The following is a 15,135-nucleotide window of genomic DNA, read 5'->3' as shown; positions in this document are numbered from 1 at the left end:
AAGTTTCATATTTCCGGACCTATTCTTCTGCACTTCACCAAAATCGTCCTAATATTTTACAAAGTCGTATCCCATAAGCGAGATTTCATTTATAAAAGCTGAGTTGAGAGAAGCCACCATTGAATTCAGTGTAAATTAGGTCAGGGTGGCCACTCACCTGGAAAACCGGGAAAAGTCAGGGAATTTTTTAATTCTGGAAAAGTCAGGGAATTTTGATGAAAAACATGGAATTTTTACTCGGGGGAAAATTTACGTTCTGCTGTATTCCTAGCCATTTAGCCGGTTTATTTATATACAAAATAACTTTGGTCGCTGGGGGCTTCGCCCCCAGATTTCTCCTTCGTTCCAGGTTTCGTTTATCTACCTTTGCTGGTTTGGGCTGCGCATACTTTTTTCATATTCTTTTGTCATTTAGTGCTGCCTATGAATTGAGCTGGAGCGAAATCGGGACCATTTTGTAATTAACACACTTGTCAAGTTAAAGCCAGCCAAGTTTGTAAACATTGGGTACACATCAAAGGATGCTATACGAAAAACCAATACCGTATCGGATAGACAGACTCTTGAATTTCGACAAGACTCGCGCAGGATGTCAGAAATTCATACTGAAAATAATGGACAGTCACCTCTAAAATCCAACCTGACAAGAGCAATTTCTTTTCTTTCCTGGATCCAAGTGTGTTTGTTATGGATGACACTGTAGCTGCAAAGAGATTGTCCAATTGCCTAGAAATTGTAGTATCCAAAAATTGGATTTCAGGAACATTAATTGATGAAATCCAAGGTGAATTCAAAGTTTTTGCTAAAAATTCTCTTGTATTGGAAGCAATGAGGAATTATGACAGGAAAAGTAAGAGATTAGATGACCATTGGATGGAGATGCTGCATTTAGGCGCATGCTCAATACATATGACTGATTTTGTGAAATTTCTCCTCATTTTATCTCATGGAAATGCTAGTGTGGAGAGGGGATTTTCAATCAACAAAGAATGTTTAATTGAAAATCAAAGCGAGTTGAGTCTAATTGCACTCAGGCAGGTACATGATAAAATTTCAGCTGTGGGTGGTATTGGTAAGTTTCCAATTACAAAGAGGGTTGTCCATGCTGCCCGCAATACTCATGGAGTATATGTTGAGTCTTTGAGGAAGCAAGAAGAGGAAGAGAAGAAACAGAAGAAGAGAAATGCCATTAAGGATAAAGTTATTGAACTCGAGGCGAAGAAAATGAAGTTGTTGAATGATGTCAAGGAGAAACTGTCTGCAATTGATGATGAGATTATTGGTTTGAGGTCTTAAAACATTTAAGTCGATGTGGTCTTAACTTCAGTTTGATTTTAGTGAACTGCAAATTGTGATTTGAGGTTTTAAAACATTTCAGTAAAGTAGTGTTCGTTCCAGTAATTTGTGTTTTAGTAGTGGACTGTAAGTGTGTGTACTTTTGTGACTAGTATTAAGCTTAAGGTTGGAAAGCGATAGGGATAGACATTCCTCTTCTCGTTCTGTGCAGCAGTTGGTTACAGTGGAGTGGAAACACACAGGAGAATTGAAAATTAGGCAAGTAAGTGATTAAAATTAGACTATTTATCTTCGCTAGTGTTTTTTGTGATTCTTTTTTAAATAATGATCCTCTAGTCCACTTTGTAGTTCACTTGTAGCTTCTGTTTAAGCTTTGAAAAACAATGATATACCAATTTTAGATCTCTCTAGAAATTTTCTGGAAAACCGGGAAAATTTCTGGAAAAGTCAGGGAATTTTGAAATTCCAAATGAGTGGCCACCCTGTAGGTGCAAGACAAGTTTTTATTGAAATTGAGCTTCATTTTAATGAGTTGAATTTGACTGTAGAACGCAACAACCACGATTTGAATAGCATTCGTCCCGACGCCGTGGGCGCCCTAACTTTTGATTTACTTTCCTGCTTGTGCTTCCTCGTGCTCCTTCACTTTTCATTGCATCACAGAAGCAAATTCCCTTCGAACCTAGCAAAATGGGCAAGTCTGTAATGGGGCAGAGATTTCAAAGCATTAGGCAACGTTTTATGTAGAGAGCTTGGTACCATGTTTGTATTGACAATCGTCTGCATCATTTATGCGTAGTACAAATAGAAATCCGCGTATAGGTTATTAGTTTCTAAAGCAAGTGCATGGTATTTCTCCATGCACAGTGAGAAAGTCATCATAGTTTTACTTCCTGTAGAGGGTAATGTAGTTACCTTTGCTTACACAAATAAATTAATTATTACAACCTTTAGAAATACACACTATCACCCGTAAAATGTGCTTTTACAATGTGATACAGTTCACCGTATCACAACTTAAGGTTCAGACCATTCTAAGCTACGGTTACTGAAGGAAAGTAATTCCACTCTCATTTGCCTGTACTGACATGCAAATAGTACCACCTTATTTTTTGTATCTTATTAAGTATTGCTTGTGTTAACTTCGCACTTAAAAATACCATTTATATATATTTGAAAATGAATGAGAGGCTTAGTGTTTACCCAAATTTTACATTCCATCGAAATGTAATAATTTGGAATTAACTAATATCCCCATCGTATCTCATGAACGACCATTGAGATACATAAATTGCAAAATAATGGTGCCAAGTATCAGCACGAGTAGACCTTTGGTTAATTTATACGTTCAATGCTTTGTGCTGTTCCACACTGTCATATGCTATTATAAATAACACTGTGAAGTTACTAGAAACAGTTACTCCATCATTACCAATATAATTTTAATTATGCAAGCTTTCATCGCTCATCTTGAGGCTAGTGCGTGCGCCTTTGGGTTCGCTCGTACTATATAAGCCACAGTAATATGAAAATATTACTGTTAATGCCTAAGATAGAATTAAGCAATTTTCCGTGCGACAGAAATTTATTTCACAATTTGATTCTATTTTCAATTTGAACTGAATCAATTACAGTATATCATGATTAATGAGAGAACATTTTTTTAGCCTAATACTAAAAAAGAAATAAATATGAGTAAAACATGAACTTTTTGAAGTTGTATCTACTTAAACACTCAATTACCAAAAATCGAGGTTATATGAAGAAGTTTTCCCACATTTTAAGCTCGATGATATAAGAAAGAAAGGAGAGGATAGATGACAAAGGTTAGAGCTGCGTAATAGGTAAATTATTTCTTAAGAAATTTTTGTGCTAGAAATAAATATTTTTATATTATATTTGTAACTATATAAAGTTCTGTTTCTATTTTAGGTAGAGGAACTGTTATTGTAATAATAACAGAATGAAGCTATCAACATCACGTTACAGCTCAATGCTGTTTGCCCAGTTTATTCTTCTCTTCTTTGATCTCATCAGCAATGCTTTTTCTGATTTTTTCCGCCATCAAAGTGTTCAGCTCTTGGTGTTATTTATGTAAGTATCTTATACAAGTACTTTAATTTCGTAAGAAAAGCTATTTATTTTAAATAAAATGTTGAGACAGTTTCCGGGAAAAGGGCGTATAGAATACTACGTAATAATGGTATTTGAATTGCAAAATTGAGCTTAGCAGGCTCACAAGCAAGGCACTTCGCAATATGCAAATTGTAATTTCGTAACGATAAGACCAATTACGATTCGGGAGTGATCAATTACCGTTACTTTTCAGGGACACCGCCGATCCTTAATATCTCGGCGTCATAAGTAACTATCCATGAATAAAACTAACAGGCTTATGATTTCGTGGTCTACTGTGAGTGGAGAAAATAATTTTATGACTCGCCAACCTGAGCCATTGATAGTACACCCTGTTTCAAAAAGAATATGCGTATTACGAAGAATTATTTTGTCCAAGCTATCGATCGCTGCGCCTCGTCTCGGCTATTGGAGAAATGAATACATAGTCTAGTTTATATTAATAGCAGCTAGATGTCACTTGGTAACCGTCATATGTTTAAAATGGCTACTCCGCAGCAGAAATCATTTGGTGCTCTCGAGTTTGCGAAGTGCAATTCCGTGATTACAGTGCAAAGACGTTTCAGGTTGAGGTACCAAATTGATGGGTGGAACATTCGCAGATGATATCGACAGTTTGTAGATACAGGATGTGTATGTAAAGAAGAGTCCTGGCCGCCCTCGTGTTCCTGAAGAAAATGTTGCACGAATTCAAACTGCTTTCCAACGTAGTCCTTCAAAATCAACTCGTCGTGCCAGTCAGGAGTTACAAGTGCCGACAACAACAATTTGGCGTGTTTTGAGATGTTGGTTGGTTATGAAGCCGTACAAGTTATAGGTGTTACAAGCTCTGCGTCCTGATGACAAACGCAAACGTGTGGCATTTTGTAACGAGATTCTGGATGCTATTGACAATGATAACACTTTTGCACAACGCATCGTGTTCAGTGATGAAGCGACTTTCCGTGTTAGTGGTCAGGTAAACAAACAAAATGTTCGAATTTGGGGCCTACAGAACCCACATGCAGTCATTGAACATGTACGAGATTCGCCCAAAGTCAATGTGTTTTGTGCGATATCCCGATCATCTGTTTACAGCCATTCTTCTTTAATGGAAACACGGTTAACAGTCAGCAGTATCTCGCTATGTTACAAAACTTGTTGTTTCCGAGGCTGCACGAAGACAACTTCATTTTTCAACAAGACAAGGCACCCCCTCACTGGAGTTGTCAAGTGCGTGAATATCTGAATGAAACTCTACCGAATCGTTGGATTGGTCATCAAGGAGCTGGCGACTTAGCATGTCTCAACTGGCCTCCACGATCACCGGATTTGATACCCTGTGACTTCTTCCTGTGGGGTTTCGTTAAAGACAACATTTATGTACCACCACTCCCACAGAACCTGGAAGAGTTGAAGAACCGAATCCGTACTGCCATAACATCAGTGACACAGGACATGCTTGCCCGAGTATGGGAGGAATTTGAGTATCGATGTGATATTGTTCGTGTCGCTGATGGAGGACATATTGAACATCTGTGATTTCAACTTTGAACTGTAATTTGAACTTGAAAGGTTCCTAAATATGTGTATAAAATTTCATATTTGTAGGTCTTAAAGTTTAATAAATATATGCATTCGAAATACATTTTATTCTTTTTGAAACAGGGTGTATATTCGATGGAACAATGAGTAATAAGAGCGAATAGAGTAGTAAGAAAAACAAAATAAGAGCGAAATGTTAGCTGTTAAATGAAACTGTACACTTTCCAGTAGAAAAATGACAAATATTGAGCGAATAGCCTTCTCTCAACAAACTGCATTGTTGAACCAAGCACAGCGACATGATGTGAACATACTGGAGAGAAACTAAAGCATGATGCTAACCACATTACTTCCTATTTGTGCGGAGAAGCGGTATCTTCACACCGCCCGTGTGCTAAAGTGGTCTTTCCTCAATAGGAATCATACGTTTAATTGGCACAAAGGGAAAGTGCTATGGTCAATGTTATGCTTTTACCATCTTTTATTCCCCTTTCCCCTCCCAACGTTTCCTTAAGTGGCCATTTGACAGAGGCTGAGTAAATTTCTAAATTGCATTTGTACGAGAGTACAACAATCGTCAGTACAATAAATCCCGTCCTTACTAGAGATCGAGTCGGTTAGTAGTTAAAGACCGACTACGCCAGCTGGTTCATTTTATCTTGGTACATTCTGAATTCTGTTAAGAATTGTGTGTTTATTATAAAGGTTTTTACATTTTTTAGTAATAAATGTGATCAGTTATAAGTATTGAGTGTATTATTGTTTTCTAAACTATAGATTCTAGATGTAACACAGTATATAATGTAAAAATTAATTGTATTCCTTCTGTTGCAGCACTCAAGACATTGCCCAAGTGTTTTTGTTGATTTTGGTCTTTATCAGCTTCTTCGCAACATACGTGTTTCAGGTAAAAATTCTTATTTAGTAAGATTTCAAATATCTTGATAGAAAATAGGAATGGTTTATGTTTCCTTGGGATTCATCTAGTAAGATAAAATAGTTATTACTTTATTTATTTATTTATTGATGCTGCGTTTTCGGGGTTGGTGTTGCCTTCTCGTTTCAAGCCTTTTGGCTAGGGATTGTACAAGCATTTAATAAGTATTAGATAAATGAAGAAAAAGACGAGTTCTATGTTAAATACGTTAATCAGGATGTTAATTTATACTTAATAATCCTCTACACAATTGTATTAGTCCTCTACGGTGATCTAGTGGCAACGCGTATGTCTTTGGTGCATGTGGTCTCGGGTTCGATTTCCGGTGAGAGTCCAAAAATTTAATTTCACAATCATTCACTTTCATTAATCATTCTCTCCTTTAGCTTAAGGGGTATAACCGTGGAATTTTAAATGAAAAAAAAATCATTTACAATTATATCGTTCCTTTCTTTTACATGAAACTCTTGAGAAACGGCAGAAATGTGAAGAATAAGTCAATATTCTGATTAATAAGCTTCGAACTAAAATCTTAGCTAAAAAGACTCGGGAGAAGGTGGTATTCTGACCATTGAAAACTTATCAGCATATAGTTAATTAGTAATTAACTGAAAAATGGAATTACCATATTGGCTTGAATATAATACGACCCCAAGTTATTGAGATGATTTTAGTGAATACATAAAAATACCCAGCATAAGATATTACATTTCAAAATATTAGGTAATGGTAAACGTACCGATTTAAATAAATATGAAAATTGTAATACTTGATCTTATGCATTTTGGAGTTACATAACCACGTATTATACAAACATAAGAACTTTAACATACAGTATTATAAATTTAAAACTGTTTTTAATATTTACTTCCCAGTTTTTATGTACCTTTTTCCTTCCGGTGGTTATTACTGCATATTCTGTGCTCTGGTGGTGACTCAGATTGATTTGAATACCCCGTGAAAATGTAGTAAAAATACATTAATAAGAAATTTTCGGTTTGAATTAAATCGAACCATAACATGACATATTACTATTTCGTATATAGTGTGACTTTGACGAGTCATACAACAGCATGGGTCGCGGAGAGTACTACGAAATAATCTTTTTAAGAAAAAAAGAAGAAAAATAAACTTAAAAAAAAAAAAAAAATGTGTGAGTACTGGCGATTGTAATACTCGCATAGTTTTTACGAAACTGTTTTTATACTGAAAATATCGTACTGTTTTCAGGCCAATACCGTACTGACCTTGTAAGAGTACATTCTTTGCTCAGTATTTACAAGGAAAACTTACGAAACTATAATCTATTTCTCAATTATTAGAAATAAACTAATGAGACAATTTAGATAAGATAACATAAAGTGTGAGCTGTACAGTGTAAAGATTTTAAAAAATCATTAGATGATCAAGCCGAAGGTAGAAAAAATAAGTAACTAGCAGGCAGCGTCTAAAAGGAAGTTGTAGATGTAGACGTTTGTTAAAATATGTCAGAATTGAGCAACCTTATTTAAAGCTCTGGGTTGGATTGTGCTCAATTCTTCCATCTAGAGGCTAAAATCAAACGCTAGAGACACGTGTTACGTTATTTAAGCATAATGAGCTATACTGTGTTTACGCTTGTATCAGTTTTTCTGTATACAATATGGTGTCTGGTGTGAATCACCATCTTGAACAAAATTATGAAACATAATATTAAAATATTCACTTATTAGAATCAGATATTGTCAAAAGGTACGACCTGACAATTAATATCTGTTGTAATAATGTGAAAGGTAAAGTAGGGTCAGCTACAAGTAATTTGCCATCCCGTGCAATAATATATCCCCCCAATAATATATTTGCCATCCCGTGCCCCCCCCCCCCTCGTTTCCCGCTTTTCCGTAGAAAGAGCGATCTTAAAAGTACGTTACCCATACTTATAGTAGCATGTATGAAATAATAATAAATTATTAATAAGAAGGCTTGTATGTCAGTGAGGACGCACAAAGTTACAGTATTTTTGTCATGAATTAACTTTGAATTATGTATTTTAAATAATAGTTTCATATATTTCAGTTCTGTATACTTTATACCAGCTTTCTACCTTCCCGTGTAAATACACGTGTTGCACATACGGTAGAGCTGGCCCTGGCGTAAAGTAAAAAATGATTACTCGTTGTTCTGGATTATTTGTACGTCAATAATGTTAACCAATGTTAAATTTAGTGTCCCCAAAAAAAAAAAAATTATAAGATCAGATCGTACTATAAATGTGAATTTACATTAATATTGCAACATAAATGTAGAATAGTTATTTATTAGATTGGTATGAAAGGCTTTTGCGAAATTTATACAGGGTGGTCCGGAAATGGGCGACCCCCCCCCCCTTTAGTTTCAATAGTATAGTGTTAGTTATAGTAGAATGTCTGTACACAGTTACCTTGAAGTCTTAAGAGTCATAAACATCTGTATGGTCACCATCCATATTGTAACACAGCTGAATTCTGCACCAAGTTCGCGCAGATGTTTTGCAGAGATACTCCGGAGTTACGAGGGTGAAGGCGTGTTCCACAGCTGCTCGTAATTCCTGCGTTGTGTGATATCGAGTGTTTCTTACTTGTTGCTTTATGAAACCGCAGAGAGCATTGTCTGGTATCGTCAGATCGGGACTTCTTGGAGGCCAGGCAAAGGGAGCTGGTGAAGATGCACAACCTCTTCCAATCCAGCGGCCAGGAAACGTCTGATTCAGGTAATTGCGCACGTGAATCGCGAAGTGCGCTGGTGCTCCATCCTGTTGTATCACAACAATGTATTTGATACCATTTTCTTTAAGTTGAGGCACCAACCACTCATTAAGCATCTCCAGGTAAGAATGTCCATTAACATTGTCTTCGAAGAAGTAAACACCAATTAGGGGTACGCCCACTTCCGGACCACGTTGTAGATGCTAAAATTAGAAGAAGGAATATAGTATATCATGTATATTTTTCTCTGGAACAGAAGTAGTTAATATGTATATTATATGTTCTGGAAAAGTAGAAACATGATTACAATTCTGTATCGATGTAAAGGTTAATCATTAGAAGTTAAAGATTAACCGAGAGATGATTTGAGCAATAAAGTAATGAAGAAACAGAATCTGATGACAATACGTTTTTTGGCAGCAGGTGTAATTTACATTTCTAGCTGATCTAGAATACGAATTAGGTCGTGCATTTTCAATGGAATAACAGTGTAAAATGACATACGTACTTAAGTATATTAATAGTTTTTCTAGAATATGAAGACAAGGTTTGTGCCTTTTTGTTTTAGGGGATTAAAACTCTTTATTGAAGTGTATTAGTTATGTGTTAGCGCTTTATGCTCACTTTGTATGTGATGTGTAGTGTTGCTTAAGGTTCATGAACAGTATACATATAGCTTGTATATTTATTTTAGGCTGGATTACTTGGTGTCTTCTTTGTGAAATTCAGGGCAGTCATCTTGCTCTGTTTCGTGTATTTAGCTTTGACATTAACTTTGCATGTGTGGACACTTCTGCTTCGTTGGCACGAGCCAAACCAATACATTTGGAATGATGGACTTCTAACAATATACTGTTTGCAGAGACTTGGTAAGTTATTTGCTATAGTAAGTAATCATAATATTATGTTCATCATTTTCTTGAAGAACAAATACGAAAGTGTGGTTGAGGATAATTGATTAAAGGCAGGGCCGTTTTTAACCTCCCCGGCGCCTTAGGCACTTCAAATTGTTACGCCCCCTAACTTTTTCCAGAGAACCACCTCCTTCAGTTATTACCTTGCCAGTTTTGGTTTGGGAGGGATTTTCCCTTAACACTCTTACTCTTTTCCCTTTCTTTGTTTTTGCTCTTTAGAGAGTCTTTCCATTATCCACCACCTATGGACTCGCCATGTCCCGGACTGGCAACCGACAGCCGTAAGGAAAGGATAGTAGCATGGTTTAGCTACTCTTCTTCATTTCTGACCTTACGGCAGGAATGGCCAACTACGGGCCCGCGGGCCGCATGGGACCCGCGAGGTCTTTTCGTCCGGCCCTCGAGAAGATGTGTTAACATTTTTTATATATTTTATTATGCATATAAAAAAATTAAAGAATAATTAAAATGTAATAACTTTGACTAATACACAAAGTGGATGTATGTTTTAGGCGCGGAAACCAAAAATAAATTTAAGGTTAAGATTAGTTAGATTAATATTTTATTTCGTTTATTTGAGTGCGTTAGAAATCTAAAAATTTAAGCGTACCATTTTTGTTCATGCTGTAGCACGAAAAATGAGTGGCTGTCAGTACTACTGAGGGCAGGTATATGTTTTCACTTGCAATTTAATTTCTTTCTTTTTTCTTTTTCTTTTTTTTTTTTTTTTCATTTCTTATATGTTTTCATGTTTGAGAAATTATCCCAGATATTTTCATCCAACCTTGAGAATGTAAGGATATTTTTCGAGCAAAAGGAGTTTTATGACTCGTTGATGGGATTTTCTCGTTGAGAACTTAGTAACTCTGAGTCTGTGTATGAGACTGGTGCATTACATCAGCATACTTCGGAATTTCAAGGAGTTTCTTCAAAAATTACATTATTTCGATTTTTTTTTTTTTTCTTTTTGTTATGGCACTTCAGTATGAGTAAGAAAAGGAAGATTAGTGATAAAAACCGAAAATTTCAAGATAAGTGAATTTAAAGTATCATGAATTTGCGGTCCTCGCCACATAGAAATTTCTATAATGCGGCCACTTTGTTCAAAGAAGTTGGCCTTCGCTGCCTTAACGGCATCACGGACCACCCACCCACCATTTTGTAAATTAGTACAGTAAATTAATGAAATCGTTTGCAATTACAGTATAGAGTATACATTATTGTATGAACTGTTTTCAACTTGTTTATTATCATCTTTTGCATCGCTTTACTATCTTTTACTTTTAGACATCTTTATTCTTCGTTGAGTCATTGTCATTGTACTTGTACAACAAAGGTTTTCCTCGAGCTTTGTTCATTGCAAAATAATTAATGATGACATTGAAATCAACTTCGATTCTAATATCATTTTGAATGCTTAGCAGCATCAAACTGTTAAGCTTTTCATTTTCCATAGCAGATTTCATTTCAATCTTCACTCTCTTAAGGGCAGAAAAGCTTCTCTCTGCTGTATAGTTTGTCACAGGAAGAGTCAAGTAAATTCTCATTTCGACTTCTAAATTTGGGAAGGTAATTTCCAACTTGTTTTTCTTGATGTAGGAAAAGATTCCTCTTGTTGTTTTTGTTTTTCCTCCTTCATATACATTTTGAAATGTTGACACTCTTGCACAAACTATTCTTCATCTATGTTTTTGGGATAGCTTTGAGCCAAGTATTTAGCCTGTTCTGTCACATCTTCTTACTTCTTTTCATGAAGATTTCTGAATATATGGAATTGTGTGTTGAGAGCTTCGTAGCAATTTCTTCTTTTGTTTAATTGTGTTACAAGATTGTCAATAATTTGAAAGAAAACTCCAGCTCGAAATCTCTCTCTTGGAGTCATTCTCCGAAAATCTGGGTCTCTTTTCTCATCTGAAAAAAAAAAAAATCTTTTTCTGATTTTTTTATAGCCGGGCTCAGGCACATTAGCTAGTTGCAATTCTCTTGCCTCGTAATAATCAAAATTGGATCATTTTTCAGATAAAAACAAAGATAACATTTGTAAGTCCTTAGTAGCGCCAAGGAGACCAAGCTCTTTCTGCTGTAGTATCTTACTGATTTTGTTCACCCTTTGTAAGGTTTCGCCCCAAATCACCTTTAACAAAGTAGTCTGAAAACTTTCTAGTGTTTCGCGGAATCCTTCAGCTGTGACTCGCATGTCAGGTCTGTGAGTATTGTCTTCACTTATTTTTTTAATTTTTCTCTTCTTTCGCCCTCCAATTTTTTGCGCCCCCAAATCTTTTGCGCCCTAGGCTCGTGCCTAGCATGCCTAACCGGAAAAGCGGCCCTGATTGAAGGTTTATTTTATCCTGTCCAAGTTCGAATGAGTTAGTGTAACAATCTATTAAAATGTGAAAGATGAGAAATTTGCAAAAAATGTTCACTACAATCATACTAGAATTAGGTGATAGTTGTTTAAAGCTAGGGTAACACAGTAACACAGTATAATCTTATCTCTGGTCTGGCAAGGAATTGAATCCTTGTTTTGTTCCTGCCGTACTGGTGCTATCCATTTGATCTACAAACGACACGATTAGTTTCTGTGTCTCTCATTTGATTTATTCAAACACTCTTTGTGTTAAGAACTCCCTCGTAGCTACGTGATTAGCAGACGTACATTTGCCGCGAGAGATTTGGCTTCAATTCCTGGTGGGAGCTCTTTAATTCTGAATTCACGTTAAGTTGTAGGTCCATATCTCAGTCTCGGTGCTGAACAGAACGCTAAGTTCCAAATCAACCTATCAACTTCTCTGTGTTATAACTTTATTCAATGCCAGTAGTAATATTAATTAAGTGACATTAATTAAAATATTTGTAACATAGTTATTGTTACTTCTATGTGCAAAACAATATAACAAATAGGCTACCATCGTTTCTTTGCTGTACTTAAAAAGTGGACTAAGACAAGAAAGAAAGAGAAAGTAAGGCTTACAAAAATATCGTAAAGAAAAAGGAGATTCCTGGTTCATATGAACGTTCTTTTTCATAGAGGTCCATCTCTGCTCATGGTAGAAAAAACACCTATTGCTTACAGCTATGATTGCCGTTCTAAATTTTGAATTTGGCCACATTACCATCCCGAAATTAACTTTTAGCTATTTTGTTTTATAATTCACAAATTGGCAACTCATTTATTGCAGATCATAACTTAAACTTTCATTATCAAAGACTCGGTAGGCAGTTTTCTAAGACAAATTGGTAACAAAAATATAATTTGTTACCAAATAAATAACGTGCTTGAATATATAATGCGTACGCAACTCCTACAGTGGCTGATTGTTACATATTTAAAAATATTCATATACGAATCACTAACCCTTCATGAAAATTGCTTCTATAAATACTTCAGATTTCCTCTTTTGTAGAAAATTTTATTTTACACAATAAAATAAAAAGAATTTTATTAAGTGTGTTTCAAAAATTCCGAACCTTTGGTTGGCGAAAATACCTTTATTCAAATAACATAAGTGAGTAGTTCCTCTTACACACACTTATCCCAACGTCTATTCCATTGTTGGAAATATTTCTGGAATACATCTTTTGGAATAGTGTTGAACTGGGCCGCATATTATCTTCTTTGAAATCAAATTGATTTCTTTTAGCGGCAGATTCAACTTTGGGAAGAGACAGAAGTCACATGACGCGATTCAGAGTAGTAGAGAACTTAAAGAACCACTTAGACACTGTATTTAGCAAAGTAAATTCAAAATTTGTTGTAATACTTTTTGATCGTGAGATGCTCATGGCATCGTTACCGAACGCCAGGTAGACCTTTCGAATTGTCTGTACGTGGGTACTGTAACGCGCTCTCACAGCAGAAAGATTCAATGGTGCCGAAATTTAAAATTGTTTATCGGAGAAAAAAAAAATCTCAAATCATAGAGCGCTAGAAATAACCTTAACGGAATCGCTGACGAAACGGTATGGGAATTAAATGCCATTATTTAGAATTTATCCAGCGCAACAAAGACAATATCAATAATCAATTAATATTACCCATGCGTAAGTATAGAGGAAGCATAGTAGTGAACGAGATCGAACAAAAAATTCAGTTTTTTGTGCAAATTTCAATTACTAAGCATACGACCATAGTACGAGGCATTATTATTATTTCAAGTGTCAGCAAGAAATCCAACGCTAATAGAAAAACTTTTGAATGGACTTTTCCATACAGGTCTCAACACTACTTCTTGTGTCAAATATAAATACACAACTTTAATCAATCAATAATACTGCTTGTTTTATCAGAAAATCTTCAAATCAAACGGAAGAATAACTTTGTAGCTTTTAACTGTCTGTTTATCATTCAATTTATGAAAAATATCAGTTCATATCTTTTTATTTCTTTGGGCCTAGTAATTTTTGCCTATCGATTACCCTGAAAATAGGGTGATTCCATTGGGTAACAGAAACGTTTACAGTTAAATATCTACTTTGGGAAATCTTATTATGGTCTATTCAGAATAATTCATTTGAGGGAAGGGACAATTAAGATTTTTCCCTAAGAATTTCAGTGAACTACAGTTTTCGGTTATGACAAAGTGATTCAACTAAGTTTGAGCTTGTGAAAAAACATTTCAGGCGAGTTTGATAGTTACTTTGGTAGAAGCTAACGATACTTCATGAAATCGCTTGAATATATAATGTGGTTCTATGTCTAGGCAATTTGGCTAGTCTTTTTTTAATTTTTAGTTTATTTTTATTTTTATTTATTTTTTTAAAAGAATTGAGGAGGAGAGAGGTTTAGAATCGTCAGTGAATTCGAACTTGCGTCAACAACAGTTTTCATGAGGCAGAAAGTACTACGTATTTTTCAAATACAGGGTGTCCCAAAAGACACCGAACCCGGTGTTTAAGAACGTATAACTAAAAAACTAAATGGAATGAGAAGGAACGCTCTTTGCAACAGAAAGCCCTATCTATATATTGAGAAAATTTTCAGACACAGACATGTTTTTTGCCATGCATGATTTAATAATAGACATTAAGAATGTTGTTAGAGCCGAAAAAAAAATTTGCAAATCGATTATACTGAATCACAGAAACCATACCCGTAAATTTTTTCAACATTTTTCAATACTACCGAACAATCTGGATGCCCATATATTGAATTTGACACACACACAAAAAAAAAAGTACGTTGATGAAATCTTAGAAACATTACACACGTGTATTGTTGAGCTATTCACAAAATCCATGTTTTTACAATAATATGAACCACGCTGGCAACAGTGCTGCTGTCAAGTGGCACTGACAGATGGGTTTGACATATAGCTAGCACACTAAGGCACTTTTAATGAACAAGGAGAAAGTTGATTTTTTAAAGGAAAGATCTGATAACGTACATACACCTTGCAACCTTGAAATGTTGCGATTAATATTTCATTTGTGTATGTGCCTAGGATAGTTGTTATCCAGTTAGCTGTTCGTTGTTCGATAGGTGATGGTGTCCACTTGTGCTGAAGTGCTTTGTTTTTCAAAATAAAATTCTGTACGCAGGAAAGAGTGTATATTGTGGAACAATACTTCCAAACAGTGTCATATTCTGGGTAAGAGAAGCATTTAG

General features: G+C 35.4%; 2 protein-coding genes across 11 annotated transcripts in view; one reads left to right on the top strand and one right to left on the bottom strand.

Annotated features, from left to right (window-relative positions):
* LOC145693457 (uncharacterized) overlaps nt 1-15,135 on the bottom strand; it is a 75,260-nt gene that overhangs the window by 29,698 nt on the left and 30,427 nt on the right. The window contains exon 2 of one of the 2 annotated variants that reach the window (XM_081769469.1): nt 8,137-8,819. The exons of the other annotated variant lie outside the window; for it this stretch is intronic. Coding sequence (XP_081625595.1) covers nt 8,322-8,732 — 411 coding nt within the window. The 5' untranslated portion in view covers nt 8,733-8,819 and the 3' untranslated portion in view covers nt 8,137-8,321. Of the gene's footprint in view, nt 1-8,136; nt 8,820-15,135 lie in introns of those variants that run through there. 2 annotated transcript variants of the gene reach the window in all.
* Nucleotides 1-15,135, top strand: part of LOC145693417 (transmembrane protein 138) — a 287,808-nt gene that overhangs the window by 266,316 nt on the left and 6,357 nt on the right. For all 9 annotated transcript variants that reach the window (XM_081769434.1, XM_081769402.1, XM_081769409.1 and 6 more), the window contains 3 exons: nt 3,229-3,390; nt 5,791-5,863; nt 9,311-9,485. In XM_081769434.1, the coding sequence (XP_081625560.1) occupies nt 3,260-3,390; nt 5,791-5,863; nt 9,311-9,485 (379 nt within the window). In that variant the 5' untranslated portion in view covers nt 3,229-3,259. The remainder of the gene's footprint in view (nt 1-3,228; nt 3,391-5,790; nt 5,864-9,310; nt 9,486-15,135) is intronic.

Source organism: Thermobia domestica, chromosome 1 (genome assembly GCF_964235325.1).
Source record: "Thermobia domestica chromosome 1, izTheDome1.hap1.1, whole genome shotgun sequence".
Lineage (NCBI taxonomy): Eukaryota > Metazoa > Arthropoda > Insecta > Zygentoma > Lepismatidae > Thermobia > Thermobia domestica.
This window is presented reverse-complemented; position numbering and strand designations above follow the sequence as displayed.